The 24,306-nt window shown below is 47.7% G+C and overlaps 1 protein-coding gene across 3 annotated transcripts in view; it reads right to left on the bottom strand.

The window, feature by feature from the left end:
* Positions 1-24,306, bottom strand: part of KLHDC10 (kelch domain containing 10) — a 196,889-nt gene that overhangs the window by 6,606 nt on the left and 165,977 nt on the right. For all 3 annotated transcript variants that reach the window (XM_063926738.1, XM_063926739.1, XM_063926740.1), the window contains one exon: positions 18,231-18,278. In XM_063926738.1, the coding sequence (XP_063782808.1) occupies positions 18,231-18,278 (48 nt within the window). The remainder of the gene's footprint in view (positions 1-18,230; positions 18,279-24,306) is intronic.

Genomic DNA, 24,306 nt, shown 5'->3' with positions numbered 1-24,306 from the left:
ACATACAGGTATAACACTGCTATTGATTTTAGCTGCCACTTGATAACTAGCCACTTCATATACTAGTCACTGCAGCGTCCTAATAGGCCTGGCGTCCTATGCTATAGTGAGCCACAGGAGGGACATAGGGAGTCTGAATCCGTAAAACACCCTGAGTGAAAGTATGAACGTCAAGAATAGACTAAAGTTTTCTCTGAAACCACACCGACAAGGCAGAGATATGAACCTTGAGGGAGGCCAGACGAAGGCCTAAATGCAGACCTTGCTGTAGAAAAGCCAGAAGTCTGGAAATACTGAATTTGTAAGCATTGTAATTCTTAGCAGCACACCAGGTGAGTTAAGAATTCCAGACCCTGTAATAAAACCGCGCAGATGCCGGTGTGCAGGCCTTCAGCATAGTTTGGATAACCGCCTCAAAGAATCCTTTGGCCCACAGGGGTGAATCTTCAAGAGCCAAAGCCAGTCTGGCCAGGTCTGGGTAGACACAAGTGTCCTCGAGGAGGACGTCTAGGCATTGAGGAAGGAGAAGAGACCCTGTAGGTCTGAGAACCAATGCCGTCCTGGCCACGCTGGAGCGACTAGAAGTAGTAGTATTCCTCCTCCTTGTTTGAACTTCTGCAGTACCCTAGGCAGGAGTAACACTGGAGGAAACACGTATGGCAGCCAAAAGTTCCATGGAATTGCCAGTGTGTCCACGAAAGCTGCTTGAGGATCCCTGGTTCTTGATCCGAACACCGTAAGTTTGTGATTGTATCGAGACGCCATCCGGTCTACATGTGGTAGGCCCCACTTGTCCACTAGGAGTTGAAAGACTTCCTGATGAAGGCTTCACTCTCCGGCCTGCACGTCCTGACGACTGAGGAAATCCACTTCCCAGTTGAGGACTCCCAGAATGAACACTGCCGATATTGCTGCCAGATGGCGTTCCACCCAACTAAGGATTTTTGACACTTCCATCATTGCCATGCGGCTTCAAGTGCCACATTGATGGTTTATGTATGCCACCGTGGTGGCGTTGCCTGACCGTACCTGAACAGGCCTGTTCTGTATCAGAGGCAGGGCGATAGACAAAGTATTGAACACTGCCCGCAATTGCAGAATGTTTATCGGGAGGAGTGATTCCTCCATGGTCCACCTACCCTGAAAAGAGTGTTGCTCCAACACTGCGCCCCAACCCATCAGATTGGCGTCCATAGTCCGTAGGACCCAGTTGGGGATCCAGAAGGGATGACCCCCTGCTCAACTGCTGGTCCTGTAGCCACCAGGTCAGCGACAGACGAACCTCCGGAGTCAAGAAGATCATGTGAGACTTGATCCGATGAGGTAGGCCGTCCCACTTGGAAAGGATTAACCTCTGCAGAGGGCGGGAATAAAATTGAGCGTACTCTACCATGTCAAACGCCGACACCATGAGGCCTAGTACTTGCATCGCCGAGTGTATCGACACACTTGGGCGAGATAGGAAGTATCTGATCCTGTCCTGAAGTTTCAGGACCTTATTTGGAGATAGAAACAGCCATTGACTGTGTGTGTCCAGTAGTGCCCTCAGATGCACCATGCTCTGAGCAGGGACCAGCGAGGACTTCTTCCAGTTCATGAGCCACCCGTGGGCTTGTAGGAAGTCTATCATCTGGTGTAGATGACTGATTTATTATTTATTTATTAGCAGTTTCTTATATAGCGCAGCATATTCCGTTGCGCTTTACAATTAGAACAACAATTATAGAACAAAACTGGGCAAAGACAGACAGAGGTAGGAAGGCCCTGCTCGCAAGCTTACAATCTATAGGGAAATAGGCATTGATACACAAGGATAGACGCTACCTGTTACATAATGGTTCCCCAGGTTGCTAGGTTCTTAATGGGTTGTATATGATATGATCACCCAGCAATGTTGGAAGACAAAATGTGAGTTTATGTGGACTGTACAGAGGGGATGTAACTTGATAGGGAAGCTGTTAAGGTTATATGTGTGGGTCTGAAATTTGTCAGGCTTGTCTGAAGAGATGAGTTTTCAGAGAACGTTTAAAGGTTTGGAGACTAGAGGAGAGTCTTATTGTGCGTGGGAGTGCATTCCACAGAGTGGGTGAAGCCCGGGTAAAGTCCTGTAATTTTGAGTGGGAACAGGTAATACATGTTGATGAGAGACGCAGATCTTGTGCAGAGCGGAGGGGTCTGGTAGGGAGATATTTTGAGATGAGTGAGGAGATGTATGATGGTGCAGTTTGGTTAATAGCCTTGTATGTAAGTAAAAGTATTTTATATTTGACACGGTAGAAAACCGGTAACCAATGGAGGGACTGACAGAGCGGATCAGCAGATGAAGAACGTCTGGCGAGGAAGATTAGCCTCGCAGCTGCATTTAAAATGGATTGAAGTGGTGATAGCCTATGTTTGGGAAGACCAGTAAGGAGACTATTACAATAATCAATGCGGGAGATGATGAGTGCATGGATTAGAGTTTTTGCAGTGTCTTGTGTAAGATAAGGGCGTATTTTGGATATGTTTTTAAGGTGCATGTAACATGATTTAGAGACAGATTGAATGTGTGGAACAAAGGACAGTTCAGAGTCAAGGGTGACACCTAGGCAACGAGCTGGTGGGGTGGATAGTTGCATTATCAACAGTTATAGAGATATCAGGTTGGTAACTACTCTTAGCTGGTGGGAAAATAATTAATGAGGACATCGTGGACGTTTGCCAGAATCCGCAAGTCGTCCAGATACGGCAACCTTTCGTCCAGATACGACAAAACCAATGTACCCTGCTGCAGAAAGGATACTTTCAATACTGTACCACGGAGAGCAACACAACTGATTACGCAGAAAATAACCATGTTTGGCATATATTTTCCATGCACTTCCCAAACCATAAGCCCCTTAATTTCCTCCAATAGTGATTTCTGTGACATTGCTGTATCAATGTTAAAAAAAATAAGATTTTACTCACCGGTAAATCTATTTCTCGTAGTGGATGCTGGGAACTCCGAAAGGACCATGGGGAATAGCGGCTCCGCAGGAGACTGGGCACAACTAAAGAGAGCTTTTAGGTCACCTGGTGTGCACTGGCTCCTCCCACTATGACCCTCCTCCAAGCCTCAGTTAGGACACTGTGCCCGGACGAGCTGACATAATAAGGAAGGATTTTGAATCCCGGGTAAGACTCATACCAGCCACACCAATCACACCGTATAACTCGTGATACTATACCCAGTTTAACAGTATGAAAACAACTGAGCCTCTCAACAGATGGCTCAACAATAACCCTTTAGTTAACAATAACTATGTACAAGTATTGCAGACAATCCGCACTTAGGATGGGCGCCCAGCATCCACTACGGACTACGAGAAATAGATTTACCGGTGAGTAAAATCTTATTTTCTCTGACGTCCTAGTGGATGCTGGGAACTCCGAAAGGACCATGGGGATTATACCAAAGCTCCCAAACGGGCGGGAGAGTGCGGATGACTCTGCAGCACCGAATGAGAGAACTCAAGGTCCTCCTCAGCCAGGGTATCAAATTTGTAGAATTTTGCAAACGTGTTTGCCCCTGACCAAGTAGCAGCTCTGCAAAGTTGTAAAGCCGAGACCCCTCGGGTAGCCGCCCAAGATGAGCCCACCTTCCTTGTGGAATGGGCTTTTACTCATTTAGGATGCGGCAGTCCAGCCGCAGAATGCGCCAGCTGAATTGTGCTACAAATCCAGCGAGCAATAGTCTGCTTAGAAGCAGGAGCACCCAGTTTGTTGGGTGCATACAGGATAAATAGCGAGTCAGTTTTCCTGACTCTAGCCGTCCTGGAAACATAAATTTTCAAGGTACTGACTACGTCCAGTAACTTGGAATCCTCCAAGTCCCTAGTAGCCGCAGGCACCACAATAGGTTGGTTCAAGTGAAAAGCGGATACCACCTTAGGGAGAAACTGGGGACGAGTCCTCAATTCCGCCCTATCCATATGGAAAATCAGATAAGGGCTTTTACATGACAAAGCTGCCAATTCTGACACACGCCTGGCTGAAGCCAAGGCCAATAACATGACCACTTTCCACGTGAGATATTTTAGATCCACGGTTTTAAGTGGCTCAAACCAATGTGATTTTAAGAAACTCAACACCACGTTGAGATCCCAAGGTGCCACTGGAGGCACAAACGGGGGCTGAATATGCAGCACTCCTTTCACAAACGTCTGAACTTCAGGTAGTGAAGCTAGTTCTTTCTGGAAGAAAATCGACAGAGCCGAGATCTGTACCTTAATGGAGCCTAATTTCAGGCCCATAGTCACTCCTGCTTGTAGGAAATGCAGAAATCGAGCTAGTTGAAATTACTCTGTTGGGGCCTTTTTGGCCTCACACCAAGCAACATATTTCCGCCATATGCGGTGATAATGCTTTGCAGTTATATCTTTCCTGGCTTTAATCAGCGTAGGAATGACTTCCTCCGGAATGCCCTTTTCCTTCAGGATCCGGCGTTCAACCGCCATGCCGTCAAACGCAGCCGCGGTAAGTCTTGGAACAGACAGGGCCCCTGCTGCAGCAGGTCCTGTCTGAGCGGCAGAGGCCATGGGTCCTCTGAGATCATCTCTTGAAGTTCCGGGTACCACGCTCGTCTTGGCCAATCCGGAACCACGAGTATTGTTCTTACTCCTCGTTTTCTTATTATTCTCAGTACCCTTGGTATGAGAGGCAGAGGAGGGAACACATAAACTGACTGATACACCCACGGTGTCACTAGAGCGTCCACAGCTATCGCCTGAGGGTCCCTTGACCTGGCACAATATCTCTCTAGTTTTTTGTTTAGGCGGGACGCCATCATGTCCACCTGTGGCCGTTCCCATCGATTTACAATCAGCGTGAAGACTTCTGGATGAAGTCCCCACTCTCATCGGTGGAGGTTGTGCCTGCTGAGAAAGTCTGCTTCCCAGTTGTCCACTCCCGGAATGAACACTGCTGACAGTGCTAGTACGTGATTTTCCGCCCATCGGAGAATCCTTGTGGCTTCTGCCATTGCCATCCTGCTTCTTGTGCCGCCCTGTCGATTTACATGGGCGACTGCCGTGATGTTGTCTGACTGGATCAGTACCGGCTGGTGTAGAAGCAGGGATCTTGCCTGACTTAGGGCATTGTAAATGGCCCTTAGTTCCAGAATATTTATGTGTAGGGAAGTCTCCTGACTCGACCATAGTCCTTGGAAGTTTCTTCCCTGTGTGACTGCCCCCCAGCCTCGAAGGCTGGCATCCGTGGTCACCAGGACCCAGTCCTGTATGCCGAATCTGCGGCCCTCTAGAAGATGAGCACTCTGCAGCCACCACAGCAGAGACACCCTGGTTCTTGGAGACAGGGTTATTAGGCGATGCATCTGAAGATGCGATCCGGACCATTGGTCCAACAGGTCCCACTGAAAGATTCTGGCATGGAACCTGCCGAAAGGAATTGCTTCGTAAGAAGCCACCATCTTTCCCAGGACCCGCGTGCAGTGATGCACCGATACCTGTTTTGGTTTCAGGAGGTCTCTGACTAGAGATGACAGCTCCTTGGCTTTCTCCTCCGGGAGAAACTTTTTTCTTGACTGTATCCAGAATCATACCCAGGAACAGTAGACGTGTCGTCGGAACCAGCTGTGATTTTGGAATATTCAGAATCCAACCGTGCTGGTGTAGCACCTCCTGAGATAGTGCTACTCCCACCAACAACTGCTCCTTGGACCTCGCCTTTATTAGGAGATCGTCCAAGTACGGGATAATTAAAACTCCCTTTTTTCGAAGGAGTATCATCATTTCCGCCATTACCTTGGTAAACACCCTCGGTGCCGTGGAGAGTCCAAACGGCAGCGTCTGGAATTGGTAATGGCAATCCTGTACCACAAATCTGAGGTACTCCTGGTGAGGATAGTAAATGGGGACATGCAGGTAAGCATCCTTGATGTCCAGGGATACCATGTAATCCCCCTCGTCCAGGCTTGCAATAACCGCCCTGAGCGATTCCATCTTGAACTTGAATTTTTTTATGTATGTGTTCAAGGATTTCAAATGTAAAATGGGTCTCACCGAACCGTCCGGTTTCGGTACCACAAACAGTGTGGAATAGTAACCCCGTCCTTGTTGAAGTAGGGGCACCTTGATTATCACCTGCTGGGAATACAGCTTGTGAATTGCCGCTAGCACAGCCTCCCTGTCTGAGGGAGTAATCGGCAAGGCAGATTTTAGGAACCGGTGGGGTGGAGACGCCTCGAATTCCAGTTTGTACCCTTGAGATACTATTTGCAGGATCCAGGGATCCACCTGTGAGCGAGCCCACTGATCGCTGAAATTTTTGAGGTGGCCCCCCACCGTACCTGGCTCCGCCTGTGGAGACCCACCGTCATGCGGCGGACTTGGAAGAAGCGGGGGAGGACTTTTGCTCCTGGGAACCTGCTGTTTGTTGCAGCCTTTTTCCCCTACCTCTGCCTCTGGACAGAAAGGACCCGCCTTTTCCTCGCCTGTTTTTCTGAGTCCGAAAGGACTGTACCTGATAAAACGGCGCCTTTTTAGGCTGTGAGGGAACATGGGGTAAAAATGCTGACTTCCCAGCAGTTGCTGTGGAAACTAGGTCCGAGAGACCATCCCCAAATAACTCCTCACCCTTATAAGGCAAAACTTCCATGTGCCTTTTTGAATCTGCATCCCCTGTCCACTGGCGAGTCCATAAGCCTCTCCTAGCAGAAATGGACAATGCACTTATTTTAGATGCCAGCCGGCAGATCTCCCTCTGTGCATCTCTCATGTATAAGACTGAGTCTTTTATATGCTCTATGGTTAGCAGAATAGTGTCCCTGTCTAGGGTGTCAATATTTTCTGACAGGGAATCTGACCACGCAGCGGCAGCACTGCACATCCATGCTGACGCAATAGCTGGTCTAAGTATAATGCCTGAGTGTGTATATACAGACTTCAGGATCGCCTCCTGCTTTCTATCAGCAGGTTCCTTGAGGGTGGCCGTATCCGGAGACGGTAGTGACACCTTTTTAGACAAACGTGTGAGCGCTTTATCCACCCTAGGGGGTGTCTCCCAACGTGACCTATCCGGGAAAGGGAACGCCATTAGTAACTTCTTAGAGATTACCAATCTTTTATCAGGGAAAGCCCCCGCTTCTTCACACACTTCATTTAATTCTTCTGATGGGGGAAAAACTACGGGTAGTTTTTTCTCCCTAAACATAATACCCTTTTTAGTGGTACCTGGGTTTATATCAGAAATTTGTAACACCTCTTTCATTGCTTCAATCATGCAACGAATGGCCTTAGTGGACATTAGTCTAGACCAGGGGTGGGCAATTATTTCAGCTGGGGGGCCACTTAATACTTTCTAGTGACTATTCGAGGGCCACACAAAAATATCTTGTATAAACAATACCTCTGCAGATATATCTATCACCCCCCCCCCCCCAGTGCATATAACACTAAACACCTATCATCACCCCCCCACTCATTATTTTGTCATCCAGGCTAGGGTAGTGCACACACCACAGCCAGGAATTAGGTGAATGCTGCTGACAGACAGCGCTGGGGGTGAGCGGATACCAAATGCTTCCGGCCTCCTCCTGTGCAACTGCGGCCCGGGCTGGAGAGAGAAGTGTCAGTGATGGATCCCGGCCGATATGAGAGTACTGCATGGTGGGAGGAGCCTGCAATGCCTGTCAGTGGGCGCTCCTCCTCCTCCGTCTACTTCCTGACTCCCAAGTGCACATGTCCCGTACATTAAAGGAGCCGAGTGCTCTGCTATTGGCCCGGCAATAGGGAGTTGAGCGGCGGCGGGTGACAATAGCGGGTTCCGCTCGCAGCATCATAGTTACAGGCTTACAGCTGTCTAACTCCCTGGCCGTGGGTGGCACTGTCATGCGACGCCCCTTCCTTGGCCGGTGCCCCTGGCCAAGGGGTAGTTACGCCACTGCCGGCTGACGTTATGTGTCACATGACGCGACGCAACTAGGATCTCCTCAGCGGCACCAGTGACTTGCAGGTACTACAGCGCAATGACTAGCGGCTCAGCCGATTGGGCTGCTTGTCGTTGCGCACTGTTGGGAGGAAGCAGTGGGCCGGGCAGGAACGGGTCACGGGCCGCATCCGGCCCGCGGGACGCATTTTGCCCACCCCTAGTCTAGACTCATCGTCGTCGACACTGGAGTCAGTATCCGTGTCGACATCCGCGTCTGCCATCTGAGGTAGCGGGCGTTTTAGAGCCCCCGATGGCCTTTGAGACGCCTGGACAGGCACGAGCTGAGAAGCCGGCTGTCCCGCATTTGGCATGTCGTCAAATTTTTTGTGTAAGGAGTCGACACGTGCACGCAATTCCTTCCATAAGTCCATCCACTCAGGTGTCTGCCCCGCAGGGGGTGACATCCCTTCTATAGGCATCTGCTCCGCCTCCACATCATTATCCTCATCAAACATGTCGACACAGCCGTACCGACCCGACGCACACACACAGGGAATGCTCTAACAGAGGACAGGACCCACAAAAGCCCTTTGGGGAGACAGAGTGAGAGTATGCCAGCACACACCAGAGTGCTATATAATGCAGGGACTAACTGAATTATGTCCCCTATAGCTGCTGTTATATATACTGCGCCTAAATTTAGTGCCCCCCCTCTCTTTTTTACCCTTTTCTGTAGTGTAGACTGCAGGGGAGAGCCAGGGAGCTTCCTTCCAGCGGAGCTGTGAGGGAGAAATGGCGCCAGTGTGCTGAAGGAGATAGCTCCGCCCCTTTTTCGCAGACTTTTCTCCCGCTTTTTTATGGATTCTGGCAGGGGTAATTATCACATATATAGCCTCTGGGGCTATATATTGTGGTATTTTTGCCAGCCAAGGTGTTTTTATTGCTGCTCAGGGCGCCCCCCCCTAGCGCCCTGCACCCTCAGTGACCGGAGTGTGAAGTGTGTATGAGGAGCAATGGCGCACAGCTGCAGTGCTGTGCGCTACCTTGGTGAAGACTGATGTCTTCTGCCGCCGATTTTCCGGACCTCTTCTTGCTTCTGGCTCTGTAAGGGGGACGGCGGCGCGGCTCCGGGACCGAACACCAAGGCCAGTTCCATGCGGTCGATCCCTCTGGAGCTAATGGTGTCCAGTAGCCTAAGAAGCCCAAGCTAGCTGCAAGCAGGTAGGTTCGCTTCTTCTCCCCTTAGTCCCTCGCTGCAGTGAGCCTGTTGCCAGCAGGTCTCACTGTAAAATAAAAAACCTAATTATATACTTTCTTTTTAGAAGCTCAGGAGAGCCCCTAGTGTGCATCCAACCTCGGCCGGGCACAAAATCTAACTGAGGCTTGGAGGAGGGTCATAGTGGGAGGAGCCAGTGCACACCAGGTGACCTAAAAGCTTTCTTTAGTTGTGCCCAGTCTCCTGCGGAGCCGCTATTCCCCATGGTCCTTTCGGAGTTCCCAGCATCCACTAGGACGTCAGAGAAAATAATAATGTAAATTCAATTTACTCCAACATTCAATAAAATGCTACATTCCAAAAATGCTATTAAAGTATACAGGTAGTGGGCTACATTCCTTACCATCATCACATCTGCACCGCCTTTTACTCTTCTGATACCTGTCTCACACACACACTTTCTTCCAACTCCCTCCTTACACTGCTACTCATGCGCATTTAAAAACCATAACTGTCTAAACAGACCCTTTTAATTGGTACCAATGAAACATTTAAGACAAGCTATCTTGGCAGTGAAATATTTCTAATTACATTTCCTGTATAAAATGTAAGCAAATGCCACACAATGAATGGCCTTGAGCCTGTTCTGTTGGATGCCTCCGGTGCAAGAGTTCACTTGCATGAAATAAGTAAATGGCATTTGAGAAACATTTTGAGGAAGACGCGGTACCAGTGACTGCAAGTCCAACATGCCTTCTAAGAAATTCAGTACGGAGGAGCCATGCTAAAGTGCATTCGCTTATGCAATGTCAAGAATATTTATTTTAGGTATATATCAAATATAGGATTTGAATTACCTACCGATAAATCCTTTTCTCGTAGTCCGTAGAGGATGCTAGGGTCCATATTAGTACCGTGGGGTATAGACGGGTCCACCAGGACCCATTTGCACTTTAAGAGTTTGAGAGTGTGGGCTGGCTCCTCCCTCTCTGCCCCTCCTACCAGACCCAGTCAAGAAACTGACCGAGGTGACAACATACTTTGAGAGAAGGAATTACACAGATTGTGTGAGCTGGTATGAATTTCGCCACTAACAAGGCAAACTCGGCAACCAAGCCGTAAAACTCAGCAACAGCTGAACAACATTACTGAACCAAGTAATAACACTGTACTTAACTAAGAACAAAGCAGCACTCACCAAGTAACCACAGCAGGAAAACGAAGCGCTGGACGGGCGCCCAGCATCCTCTACAGACTATGAGAAAAGGATTTACCGGTAGGTAATTAAATCCAATTTTCTCTTACGTCCTAGAGGATGCTGGGGTCCATATTAGTACTATGGGGATGTACCAAAGCTCCCAGAACGGGAGGGAGAGCGCGGAGGCTCCTGCAGAACTGCTTGACCAAACTTCAGGTCCTCAGAGGCCAAAGTATCGAACTTGTAAAACTCAGCGAACGTGTTCGACCCAGACCAAGTAGCTGCTCGGCAAAGCAGACACACCCCGGGCAGCAGCCCAGGAAGAACCCACCTTACAAATAGAGTGGGCCTTAACAGATTTCAGACACGGCAATCCTGCCGTAGAATAAGCATGCTGGATAGTGAACCTGATTCAGCGAGAAATTGTCTGCTTAGAAGCAGGACACCCAATTCTCTTGGGATCATACAAGACAAACAGAGAGAGTCCGATTTTCTGTGACGAGCAGTCTTCTTCACACAGATCTTCAAAGCCCTCACAACATCCAAGGCCTTTGAAGTAATCGAGGAGTCAGTAGCCACTGGCACCACAATAGGTTGGTTGATATGAAAAGCCTTTGGAAGGAACTGTTGACACATCCTGTGTACCGCCCTATCTTCATGGAAGACCAAATAGGGACTTTTACAGGACAAAGCCCCCAATTCCGACACACGTCGAGCAGAAGCCAAGGCCAACAAAGTTACAGCCTTCCACGTGAGAAACTTGACCTCAGCCTCCTGTAAAGGCTCAAACCAATCCGATTGCAGGAAATGCAACACCACGTCAAGGTCCAAGCGAGCAGTCGGCGCCACAAAGGGAGGCTGGATGTGCAGAACTCCTTTCAAAAAGGTCTGAACCTCAGGGAGGGCAGCCAATCGTGTCTGGAAGAAAATGGATAACGCCAAAATTCGGACCTTTCGCCAATCTCAGGCCTATATCCACACCTGCTTGCAGGAACAGGAGAAACCGTCCAAGTTGAAACTCCACCGCAGGAAACTTCTTGGATTCACATCAAGACACATTTTTTCCGAAGTCAATGGTAATGTTTAGACGTTACTCCCTTCCTAGCCTGTATCAAGGTAGGAATAACCGCACTCGGAATACCCTTCCGAGCTAAGATCTGGCGCTCAACCACCATGCCGTCAAACGTAGCAGTTGTAAGTCTTGATAAGCAAACGGCCCCTGTTGTAGAAAATCCTCCCGAAGAGGTAGAGGCCGTGGATCTTCCAGTAGTAGATCCAGTAGATCCGCGTACCAAGCCCTCCTTGGCCAATCTGGAGCAATGAGGATTGCCTGAAACCTTGTTCTTTTTACAAGCTGTAGAACTTTTGGAATGAGAGGAAGTGGAGGGAACACATACACTGACTGGAACACCCACTGTGTCCCCAGTGTGTCCACAGTCACTGCTTGTGGGTCTCTCGACCTGGAACAGTACCTCCGCAGCTTCTCGCTGAGGAGGGAGGCCATCATGTCTATGTGAGGTACACCTCACCAACCGGTTACCTCCTCGAACACTTCCGGGTGGAGGCCCCACTCTCCTGGATGGAGATTGTGTCTGCTGAGGAAGTCCGCTTCCCAGTTGTCTACTCCCAGAATGAAGATTGCCGACTTCGCCACTGCGTGCCTTTCCGCCCAGAGGAGGATTCTTGCCACCTCTGACATTGCAGATCTCCTCTTCGTTCCACCTTGTCAGTTTATGTAGGCCACCGTGGTCACGTTGTCCAGCTGCATCTGAACAGCCTGACCCTGTAGAAGGTGTGCTGCTTGAAGACCGTTTTACACAGCTCTTAGCTCCAGGATGTTTATAGGAAGAAGGGATTCCGGACTTGACCACCTTCCTTGGAAGGTTTCCCCTCGAGTGATTGCTCCCCAACCTCTGAGACTTGCATCCGTGGTTAGAAGGATCCAGTCCTGAACCCCGAACCTGCGGCCCTCCAGAAGGTGTGGCAGTTGTAGCCACCAGAGGAGTGAAATCCTTACTTTCGGCGACAAACGTATCCTCTGATGCATGTGTAGATGAGATCCCGACCACTGGTCCAGGAGATCCAGCAGAAAGGACTGAGCATGAAACCTTCCGTACTGCAGAGCATCGTAGGAGGCAACCATCTTCCCAAAAAGGTGGACGCACTGATGAACCGATACCCGAACAGGATTTAAGACATCCTGGACCATTGACTGTATCACCAACGCTTTCTCCACCGGGAGAAACACCCTCTGCACCTCCGTGTCGAGGATCATCCCCAGGAAAGACAGCCTCCTTGTCGGCTCCAGATGAGACTTTGGAAGGTTCAGGATCCAACCGTGCTCCCTGAGCAGATGCGTCGTGAGAGCAATGGACTGTAACAACTTCTCCCTGGACGATGCCTTGATCAGCAGGTCGTCCAGATATGGAATTATGTTCACCCCCTGCCTGCGGAGGAGAACCAACATCTCCGCTATCACCTTGGAGAAGATACTTGGTGCCGTGGAGAGACCAAATGGTAGTGCTTGAAACCGATAGTGATCGTCTAACAGTGCAAACCTGAGATAAGCCTGATGCGGCGACCAAATGGGAATGTGGAGCTACGCATCCTTGATGTCCAGGGACACCAGAAACTCCCCCTCCTCCAAACCCGAGATCACAGCCCTCAGAGATTCCATTTTGAATTTGAACTATCTTAGATAAGGGTTTAACGATTTCAAGTTCAAAATTGGCCTGACCGAACCATCCGGCTTCAGTAACACAAAAAGGTTCGAATAGTAACCCTTGTTTTGTTGAGGAGGTGGAACTGGAACAATGACTTTCGATCAGTTCCAATTTTCGGACAGCAGCCTGTAGAATAGCTCCGTCTGCCAGCAAAGCTGGCAAGCCTGATTTGAAGAATCAGTGAGGTGGAAGAGTTTGAAACTCCAGCCTGTATCCCCGGGACACAATATCCTGCACCCAGGGATCCAGACCGGACGACACCAGACGTTGTTGAAATGCCGGAGTCTTGCTCCTACCTGACCGGCCTCCAGGCTGTGCAGTACACCGTCATGCTGAGGATTTTGATGCACCAGAAGAAGACATCTGGTCCTGGGAACCTGCAGGTGCAGTTTTTTTTGGATTTAGCCCTACCACCTCTAAAGAAGGTGTTACAGGTCTTGTTCTTTCTAGTCCTAGCGGTCCGAAAAGACTGAAGTATTGGGAGAAAAAGGTACAGCTGAGGGAAGAAAAGGAGACTTACCCGCGATTGCCGTGGAAATCCACGCATCCAGCATCTCCCCAATGAGAGCCTAACCTGTGTAGGGTAGGTTCTCCACACTTCTCCTGGATTCCGCATCCGCAGACCATTGGCGCAGCCAGAGACCCCTGCGAGCCGAGACGGACATGAAGGAGATCCCTGCAGCCATGGAACCCAGGTCCTTCATGGATTCTACCATAAATCCCGCAGAATCCTCTATGTTACGTAAAAACAATTCAACGTCACCCTTATCCATCGTAGCCAAGTCTTCCAGTAGTGTACCTGACCACTTTGCTATAGCTTTAGAAATCCATGCACAGGCAATAGTAGGCCACAGTATCGCCCCTGAAGCAGTGTATATGGACTTGAGCGTAGTGTCAACCTTGCGATCTGCCGGTTCTTTCAATGCGGTAGATCCTGGGACAGGTAAGACCACCTTCTATGACAGTCTGGATACAGACGCGTCAACTATAGGTGGCGTTTCCCATTTTTTCCTATCTTCCTCAGGGAAGAGAATAGCAACTAGAACCCTTTTTGGGATCTGGAATTTTCTCTCCGGGTTTTCCCAGGATTTTTCAAAGATAGCATTTAATTCTTTAGATGGGAAGGTTAGCAAGGTTTTCTTTGCATCAGTGAAGTAAGCCTCCTCAACCTGCTCAGGAGTTGCATCAGCAATATTAAACACATCGTCATGGCCTCAATCATCAACTGCACCCCCGTAGCAAGTGATGTCGCCCCCCTCAACACATCCCCATCACAGTCTGCTATGTCAGAATCGGTATCCGCGCCATCCTGTGTAATTTGGACAAGAGCACGTTTTTGAGGGTGTACCGCAGAGGGGCCTGAGAGAACAGAACCGGACCATACTGGCATAGTGGACTGTAAAGCTTGAGTAACATTCTCAGTCTGTGCAACCCTCTCAGAAATCTGAGAAATAACCCCCTTAAGAGAGGCTAACCACTCTGGTTCCCTAGCCGGGATATGCGCTACAACAGTGCAATCCTGATTACATGGAATGGGAATCTTCCTGAGAAGATATATCCTCTGCAGCATATGATACAGAGTCTCTAGACATGGCTGCTTGCAATCCTTACACACCCCACATAAACACAGGGTAATGGCAGACAGAGTTTACCCCCCAAGAATGGCAGAGAGACACAGAGATTGGAGCCAACCCACACACAGCGCTTCTGAGGAACAGGGGAATCCCCACCTCATGCTAACTGTGATCCTTAATAGGTAGGCACAGTATACAAACTACCCCCCCCCCCTCCCCTTCTACAACCCCCTGGTACCGTACAGATAGCTGGAGTTGATGTGGAGGGACAGCGCTGAAGACTGCAGGCAGAGAAAATGGCGCTGAACGCTGCTGGGTCTGCTCTAAGAAGCAGCTACGCCCCCTGAAGATGGCACGTCTTCCCGCTCTTCACAAGGACTATACTGGCCTGAGGTATATGCTGGCTGAGATCCAGGGACCCCGACAGACTTGCTGACCAGTGCAGGGTGTAGGTGCTGGCTCAGGGCGACCCTCACAGTACCGTACAGTTTGCTCTGAGCTCCGAAGCGCGGTTAATACGACGCTCCCTACCCTGTTGCCGCCATGTTCACACTGGCTCCCCACTTGTCAGAGAAGGCCGGTGACTAACTGGCCACGATCTTCTGGCTCTGTAAGGGGGTGGCGGCATGCTGCTGGGGTGAGCGATCCCCTATGGTGGCGATCGTTCTTATCCCCTCAGGAGCTCAGTGTCCTGTCAGCGGAGTAAGTGGCTCAGACCTCGCAGGGCGGACACTACTCCCCCCCCTTAGTCCCACGAAGCAGGGAGGCTGTTGCCAACAGCCTCCCTGTGCCTAAACTTTATTAAAAATAATAAAACTAAAAGAACTCATATGGAGCTCCCTTAGCTGTGACTGGCTCCTCCGGGCACATTTTCTAAACTGGGTCTGGTAGGAGGGGCATAGAGGGAGGAGCCAGCCCACACTGTTAAACTCTTAAAGTGCCAATGGCTCCTGGTGGACCAGTCTATACCCCATGGTACTAATGTGTACCCCAGCATCCTCTAGGACGTAAGAGAAAGGAATTTTGACCTAATTTAGGAAGCTACAATACATTCTACATTATAAAGTGCCCTCTTGGCATCTGTTTTGTTTGCTATAGATATATCAATGTATTGCTGAACTTATGCCTCTTTGCTCAAAGTTTTTCCTCTTTTTAATCTATTAATTAAACTTTATATAGTACATAGCTTTATAGAGAATATACTGTATAACATTTAGTCTTTCCCCAGTAGAGCTTACAATCTATATTCCCTACCACATAAACACAGATTGGTGTTTATTTTCGCAGAAGCAAATTAATTTACCAGTTTATTAACCTATCAATATGTGTTTGGAGTGTGGGAGAAAATTGGATCACCTGAAAGAAACCCACACATTTATTTATTTTTCTTGTATAGCGCAGCTTATTCTTCTGCTCTTTACCATTGGACATACACAGAAAGAACCTAATTTCCTTTTGAGAAAAGCGCTATATAAATAATTATAACAAATTATACAAAGATCGTACCCTCGTTGGACCAGACCCATAGCCCCAGTGCAGAGGCAGCAATGTGAAAGGAGAAAATCAAATGGAGGAATAATAAGACTTAAGACAGAGTGTGAGCATTTGGTGGAGGGAGACAAGGCAATAGCAGATCACCTAAATAATTATTTTTGCTCAGTATTTACTACAGAAGAAGGGATGGGGCCCACAGTTAAGTTGCAAGGACATTCATAAAAATAAGGTAGATGAAAATACATTTACAGAGGAGAAGGTCCTAACAGAACTTTCAAAACTAAAAGTGGATAAATCAATGGGACCAGATGGGATACACCCAAGGATACTCAAAGAGCTAAAAGATGTGCTGGTTACACCTTTAACAGAATTATTTAACCAGTCACTAAATACAGGTGCTATTCCAGAGGACTGGAAAAGAGCAAATGTAGTTCCACTGCACAAAAGTGGAAGCAAGGAAGAAGCAAGTAACTACAGACCAGTAAGCCTTACATCATTAGTATGGAAAGTAATGGAAAAAATGAAAGAGTAGTGGAATATCTTTAATCAAACAACTTACAGGATCCAAAACAGCATGGATTTACTGGTGGGAGATCATGCCAAACAAATCTTATTTGTTTTTTTTGACTCTGATGAAAATAATAGATCAAGGGGGAGATGTAGATGTAGCATATCTAGACTTTAGTAAGGCATTTGACACTGTCCCACATCGCAGACTGCTAAATAAACTTGAAAGCCTGGGGGTGGATTATAAATCAGTTAAATGGATAAGAACCTGGTTGCAGGATAGGAAACAGACAGTCGTAGTTAATGGAGTGCAATCTATGGAGGGAAATGTTACCAGTGGAGTACCCCAGGGATCTGTACTTGGTCCAGTTCTCTTTAATATCTTTGTTGGTGACATTGCAGATGGTATTGAAGGGAAGATATGCCTTTTTACAGATGATACAAAGATATGCAACAGGGTAGACACACTGGGAGGGGTCAAACAAATGATTAATGACCTAGGTAGGCTTAAGAAATGGTCAAGAACGTGGCAACTACAGTTTAATGCTAAAAAATGCAAAATCATGCACTTGGGTCTCAAAAACCCAAAGGCTAAGTATAGTATCAAGGGTACTATAATGGAAACTACTGAGGAGGAAAGATTTAGGAGTCACTATTTCAAGTGACTTGAAGGCAGGAAAGCAATGCAACAAAGCAATGAGAAAGGCAAGTCAGATGCTTGGTTGCATAGGGAGAGTAATCAGTAGCAGGAAAAAAGAAGTGATAATGCCACTGTATAGGTCATTGGTACGGCCCCATCTGGAACACTGTGTCCAGTTCTGGAGACCCTATCTCCAGAAGGATATAAATACATTAGAGAGTGTGCAAAGAAGGGCAACTAAAATGGTGCATGGCCTACATCACAAAACTTACCCGGAAAGGCTAAAAGATATAAACATGTATAGTTTGGAGGAGAGAAGGGAAAGGGGGGACATGATAGAAACTTTCAAATATATCAAGGGTCTTAAAGTTCAGGAGGGAAACATTCTTCAAAGGAAAATAAGTATTAGAACTCGAGGGCATACATTGAGACTGGAGGGGGGGGGGGGGGGGGAGGTTCAGGGGAAATTTAAGGAAAAATTAGGGTAGTGGATAAGTGGAATAGCCTCCCATCAGAGGTGGTAGAGGCTAAGACTGTAGGGCAATTTAAACATGCTTGGGACAGGCATATGAATATCCTTACAAAGAATTAAGGTAAAAAAATGGTTGAGATTGCCTAAAGGATAAAATAAAAAAGGGGCAGACTAGATGGGCCAAGTGGTTCTTATCTGCCGTCAAATTCTATATTTCTATGTTTAATGTGTACTACTGAGAAAAATAGAGTAACTCAACTGTGCATTATTCAAGACATCCACAAAACATAACCTGTTGGTGGTACTTTAGGACTGAAAATGAGAATCACTACTTTAATTTATATCTTTTTACACTAGCGATATGTCTGTATTAAAGTTACAATACAAACATGCTTGATTTTTAGGCTTGGCAGCAGCATGTGGTTCACATTTTATATTACATTCAATTACTTAAATGTACAAAATAAAAATACCTAACCCTTCTGCCAGCTTTCTTACCATGTTTTATTTGGACACAACTATGGCATCTTCTGGCAGCAGGAAAACCTGGAATGACAATACAATTATACAATTAAGTTTGATTGATAAAATATTAAAAATTTAAGAAATTACCATTGGAACGTGGTATTTACTGCTTCTGTAATCATGTTTTACTAGGTTACAATAAATTGCAATTCCTTAGGGCAGGCATGTCCAAACTGCGGCCCTCCAGCTGTTGTGAAACTACATATTCCAGGATGCCCCGACACAGTTTTGCTGTCAGAGAATGCTAAAGCTGTGTCAGGGCATGCTGGGATGTGTAGTTTCTCAACAGCTGGAGGGCCGCAGTTTGGACTTGCCTGCCTTAGGGTGTAGAAGCCATTGTCATCCCATGTTAAAAAAAGGATTTTAATTACCTACCGGTAAATCCTTTTCTCGTAGTCCGTAGAGGATGCTGGGGTCCATGTTAGTACCATGGGGTATAGACTGGTCCACTAGGAGCAATTGGCACTTTAAGAGTTTGAGAGTGTGGGCTGGCTCCTCCCTCTATGCCCCTCCTACCAGACTCAGTCTAGAAACTGTGCCCGAGGAGACGGACAACTTCGAGAGAAGGATTTTACACAGATAAGTGGCGAGATTCACACCAGCTCACACATACAAGGCAAACCAAGCTAACCAGCTTGAAAACTCAGCAACGGCTGAACAAGATTACTTAACCAAGTAACAAAACAGTACTAAGCAGTACTGAACTAAGCAACCACTGCAGGATCACGACGCGCTATCCTCTACAGACTACGAGAAAAGAATTTACCGGTAGTTAATTAAAATCCTATTTTATCTAACGTCCTAGAGGATGCTGGGGTCCACATTAGTACCATGGGGATGTACCAAAGCTCCCAGAACGGGAGGGAGAGCACGGAGGCTCTTGCAGAACTGATTGACCAAACTTCAGGTCCTCAGAGGCCAAAGTATCGAACTTGTAAAACTTTGCATACGTGTTCGACCCAGACCAAGTAGCCGTACAGGACAGAGTCCGATTTTCTGTGACGAGCAGTCCTCTACACATAGATTTTCAGAGCCCTTACAACATCCAAGGACTTTGATGAAATTGAGGAGTCCGTAGCAACTGGCACCACAATAGGTTGGTTGATATGAAATGCCGACACAATCTTCGGAAGGAACTGCTGACATGTCCGGAGCTCAGACCCATCTTCGTGGAAGATCAAGTAGGAGCTCTTACAAGACAAAGCCCCCAACTCCAACACACGTCTAGCAGAAGCTAAAGCCAACAAAGTGACAGCCTTCCATGTGAGAAACTTAACCTCAACATCCCGTAGAGGTTTGAAACAATCCGACTGGAAAAACTGTAACACCACGTTAAGCTCCCAGGGCGCCGTAGGCGGCACAAAGGGAGGCTGGATGTGCAGAACCCTTTTCAAGAAAGTCTGAACCTCAGGAAGGGAAGACAACTGTTTCTGGAAGAAAATGGATAGGACCGAAATCTGGACGTTTACGGATCCCAACCTCAGGCTCATATCCACACCTGGAAAAGAATGGGGAGGAGTAACTGCACAAAAGAGTGACTGCAATGAGGGGGTATATGGAGAAGTCACTATCTCCAAGCTTACATTGACAAGAAACAATGAATACACCCTATTATTGCGCTACACAAAAAGTCCATGTGTGAAATGGAAAGTTCCAATGAATAGCGAAAAGTTTGTGTCTATTAAATAGACCATAAGTTCGCAAACTCTGTCCTCAGGACCCCACACAGTGCATGTTTTGCAGGTCACCCAGCAGGTGCACAGGTGTATTAATTACTCACTGTCACGGACCCCGGCCGTCCCACTCTCCGGATACACCAATCAGAGAGTTGCGCCAGCGCCGTGCGAATCTCCGCTGCCACCAGCAAAGACTTTTCAACGTATCACGGACATTGCAGGTGTCTTTAGCTTCACCTGTAATCACCAATCTCAATATCTCATGAAAACAATAGGTAACGTACTTCACTTGGGTTCAAGAACACAGCAGTCAGATCTAATTATATTTTTATTATAATTAAGAAATATCTTCGGGTTTACAATGGTAAAAAGGTTACAAAGAATATAAGGAGTTTAGAAAAGATATAAAAGTTACTAGCAGTCTCAATAAACAAAAAGAGAATAATTTCAGAAACCTAACTTACTCAACCTCAGCTAGCCTTCTGTGTGGAGGGATCTCACAATGTAAGATATATATGGTGCATTCCCAGCTCCTGGCTGCTTCCCTCAGAGAATGAACAAAACAGTGTGTGTGTGAGGGGCAGATATAGCCCCCTCATAGCTGCAGGCCCCCCACCCTTTCCTTAACTCTCTCAATGCTGGGTACCTGGGCAGTAACAAACCAGATTTCATTTGGTTTCACTTTCAACAACTGTACTCCTTTTAAGTTTCAAGAGGTCAGGTTTCTTGGTCTGGCCTGTTGTAATGTCGTTTATAGCTTCTTAGATATGTGTTAAGAGACATAAACTAACCTCTGACTCTCCTACTATACATCAGTGTCCTCTACTCCCATATCTATGTAGTTATGGGTTCATTTAAAGGACAGGTTAGAAACCATTTTGTGTCGCAGACTCCATTACAATATACACGTAGACATTACATACAAGTCCTATATCGCTGGATACAAATTAATGTCCCATTTGCCACACTCACTGACACATTTTAAAAGGTCTACAGGTGGAGCTAATTATTTCGCTTGTGATTCTGTGAGGAGACCTGCAAAACATGCACTGTGTGGGGTCCTGAGGACAGAGTTTGAGAACCTGTGAAATAGACTGATCAGAGAGTCTTTCGGGATTTCAAATACTGTGTGAGTAAGTCAACTTTAGTAGGTAAGTGAATTAGGAGTACGATGCGTACATACAGCTATGTGCGGTATGAGGAAGATCTTCATAAAGGTGTCTTTTTTCCTCATGATTCACTAGTTCATGGTGGGATTCCTCTTCCCCTTTATAGAATCCTCGTAAAAATAAGAATTTACTCACCGGTAATTCTATTTCTCGTAGTCCGTAGTGGATGCTGGGACTCCGTAAGGACCATGGGGAATAGCGGCTCCGCAGGAGACTGGGCACAACTATAAAGAAAGCTTTAGGTCTAACTGGTGTGCACTGGCTCCTCCCACTATGACCCTCCTCCAGACTTCAGTTAGGATACTGTGCCCGGAAGAGCTGACACAATAAGGAAGGATTTTGAATCCCGGGTAAGACTCATACCAGCCACACCGTATAACTCGTGATACAATAACCAGTTAACAGTATGATAACAATTGAGCTTCTCAACAGATGGCTCAACAATAATCCTTTAGTTAAGCACTAACTATGTACAAGTATTGCAGACAATCCGCACTTGGGATGGGCGCCCAGCATCCACTACAGACTACGAGAAATAGAATTACTGGTGAGTAAATTCTTATTTTCTCTGACGTCCTAAGTGGATGCTGGGACTCCGTAAGGACCATGGGGATTATACCAAAGCTCCCAAACGGGCGGGAGAGTGCGGATGACTCTGCAGCACCGAATGGGCAAACTCTAGGTCCTCCTCAGCCAGGGTGTCAAACTTGTAGAATTTTGCCAATGTGTTTGACCCCGACCAAGTAGCTGCTTGGCAAAGTTGTAGAGCCGAGACCCCTCGGGCAGCCGCCCAAGAAGAGCCCACCTTCCTTGTGGAATGGGCTTTTACTGATTTAGGATGCGGCAGTCCAGCCGCAGAATGTGCAAGCTGAATCGTACTACAGATCCAGCGAGCAATAGTCTGCTTTGAAGCAGGTGCTCCCAACTTGTTGGGCGCATACAGGATAAATAGCGAGTCAGTCTTTCTGACTCCAGTTGTCCTGGAAACATATATTTTCAGGGCCCTGACTACGTCCAACAACTTGGAAGCCTCCAAGTCTTTTGTAGCCGCAGGCACCACGATAGGTTGGTTCAGATGAAACGCTGATACCACTTTAGGGAGAAACTGTGGACGAGTCCTCAATTCTGCCCTATCCATATGGAAAATCAGATAAGGGCTTTTACATGACAAAGCCGCCAATTCTGATACACGCCTGGCCGAAGCCAAGGCCAACAACATGACCACTTTCCACGTGAGATATTTCAAATCCACGGTTTTTAGTGGCTCAAACCAATGTGACTTTAAGAAATCCAACACCACGTTGAGATCCCAAGGTACCACTGGAGGCACAAAAGGGGGCTGAATATGCAGCACTCCCTTAACAAAAGTTTGAACTTCAGGTAGTGAAGCCAGTTCTCTCTGGAAGAAATTCGATAGAGCCGAAATCTGGACCTTAATGGAACCCAATTTTAGGCCCATAGTCACCCCTGACTGTAGAAAGTGCAGGAAACGGCCCAGCTGAAATTCTTCCGTTGGGGCCTTCCTGGCCTCACACCACGCAACATATTTTCGCCATATGCGGTGATAATGGTTTGCGGTTACTTCTTTCCTAGCTTTAATCAGCGTAGGAATGACTTCCTCCGGAATGCCCTTTTCCTTCAGGATCCGGTGTTCAACCGCCATGCCGTCAAACGCAGCCGCGGTAAGTCTTGGAACAGACAGGGCCCCTGCTGCAGCAGGTCCTGTCTGAGCGGCAGAGGCCATGGGTCCTCTGAGATCATTTCTTGAAGTTCCGGGTACCAAGCTCTTCTTGGCCAATCCGGAACAATGAGTATAGTTCTTACTCCTCTTCTTCTTATTATCCTCAGTACCTTTGGTATGAGAGGAAGAGGAGGGAACACATAAACCGACCGGTACACCCACGGTGTCACTAGAGCGTCCACAGCTATCGCCTGCGGGTCTCTTGACCTGGCGCAATACTTTTTTAGCTTTTTGTTTAGGCGGGACGCCATCATGTCCACCTGTGGCCTTTCCCAACGGTTTACAATCATTTGGAAGACTTCTGGATGAAGTCCCCACTCTCCCGGGTCGAGGTCGTGCCTGCTGAGGAAGTCTGCTTCCCAGTTGTCCACTCCCGGAATGAACACTGCTGACAGTGCTAACACGTGATTTTCCGCCCATCGGAGAATCCTTGTGGCTTCTGTCATCGCCGTCCTGCTTCTCGTGCCGCCCTGTCGGTTTACATGGGCGACCGCCGTGATGTTGTCCGACTGGAACAGTACCGGCTGGTTTTGAAGCAGGGGTTTTGCCTGACTTAGGGCATTGTAAATGGCCCTTAGTTCCAGAATATTTATGTGCAGGGAAGTCTCCTGACTTGACCATAGTCCTTGGAAGTTTCTTCCCTGTGACTACCCCCCAGCCTCGAAGGCTGGCATCCGTGGTCACCAGGACCCAGTCCTGTATGCCGAATCTGCGGCCCTCTTGAAGATGAGCACTCTGCAGCCACCACAGCAGAGACACCCTTGTCCTTGGAGACAGGGTTATCAGACGATGCATCTGAAGATGCGATCCGGACCACTTGTACAACAGGTCCCACTGAAAGGTTCTTGCATGAAACCTGCCGAATGGAATCGCTTCGTAGGAAGCTACCATTTTTCCCAGGATCCGCGTGCAGTGATGCACCGACACCTGTTTTGGTTTTAGGAGGCCTCTGTCTAGAGATGACAGCTCCTTGGCCTTCTCCTCCGGGAGAAACACTTTTCTCTGTTCTGTGTCCAGAACCATCCCCAGGAACAGTGGACGTGTCGTAGGGACCAGCTGTGACTTTGGAATGTTTAGAATCCAGCCGTGCTGTTGTAGCACTTCCCGAGATAGTGCTACACCCGACCAACAACTGCTCTCTGGACCTCGCCTTTATCAGGAGATCGTCCAAGTACGGGATAATTAAAACTCCCTTCTTTCGAAGGAGTATCATCATTTCGGCCATTACCTTGGTAAAGACCCTCGGAGCCGTGGATAGACCGAACGGCAACGTCTGGAATTGGTAATGACAATCCTGTACCACAAATCTGAGGTACTCCTGGTGAGGATGGTAAATGAGGACATGCAGGTAAGCATCCTTGATGTCCAGTGATACCATGTAATCCCCCTCGTCCAGGCTTGCAATAACCGCCCTGAGCGATTCCATCTTGAACTTGAATTTTTTTATATATGTGTACAAGGAT

The sequence above is a fragment of the Pseudophryne corroboree genome, chromosome 6 (assembly GCF_028390025.1).
Source record: "Pseudophryne corroboree isolate aPseCor3 chromosome 6, aPseCor3.hap2, whole genome shotgun sequence".
NCBI classification, from domain to species: Eukaryota; Metazoa; Chordata; class Amphibia; order Anura; family Myobatrachidae; genus Pseudophryne; species Pseudophryne corroboree.
This window is presented reverse-complemented; position numbering and strand designations above follow the sequence as displayed.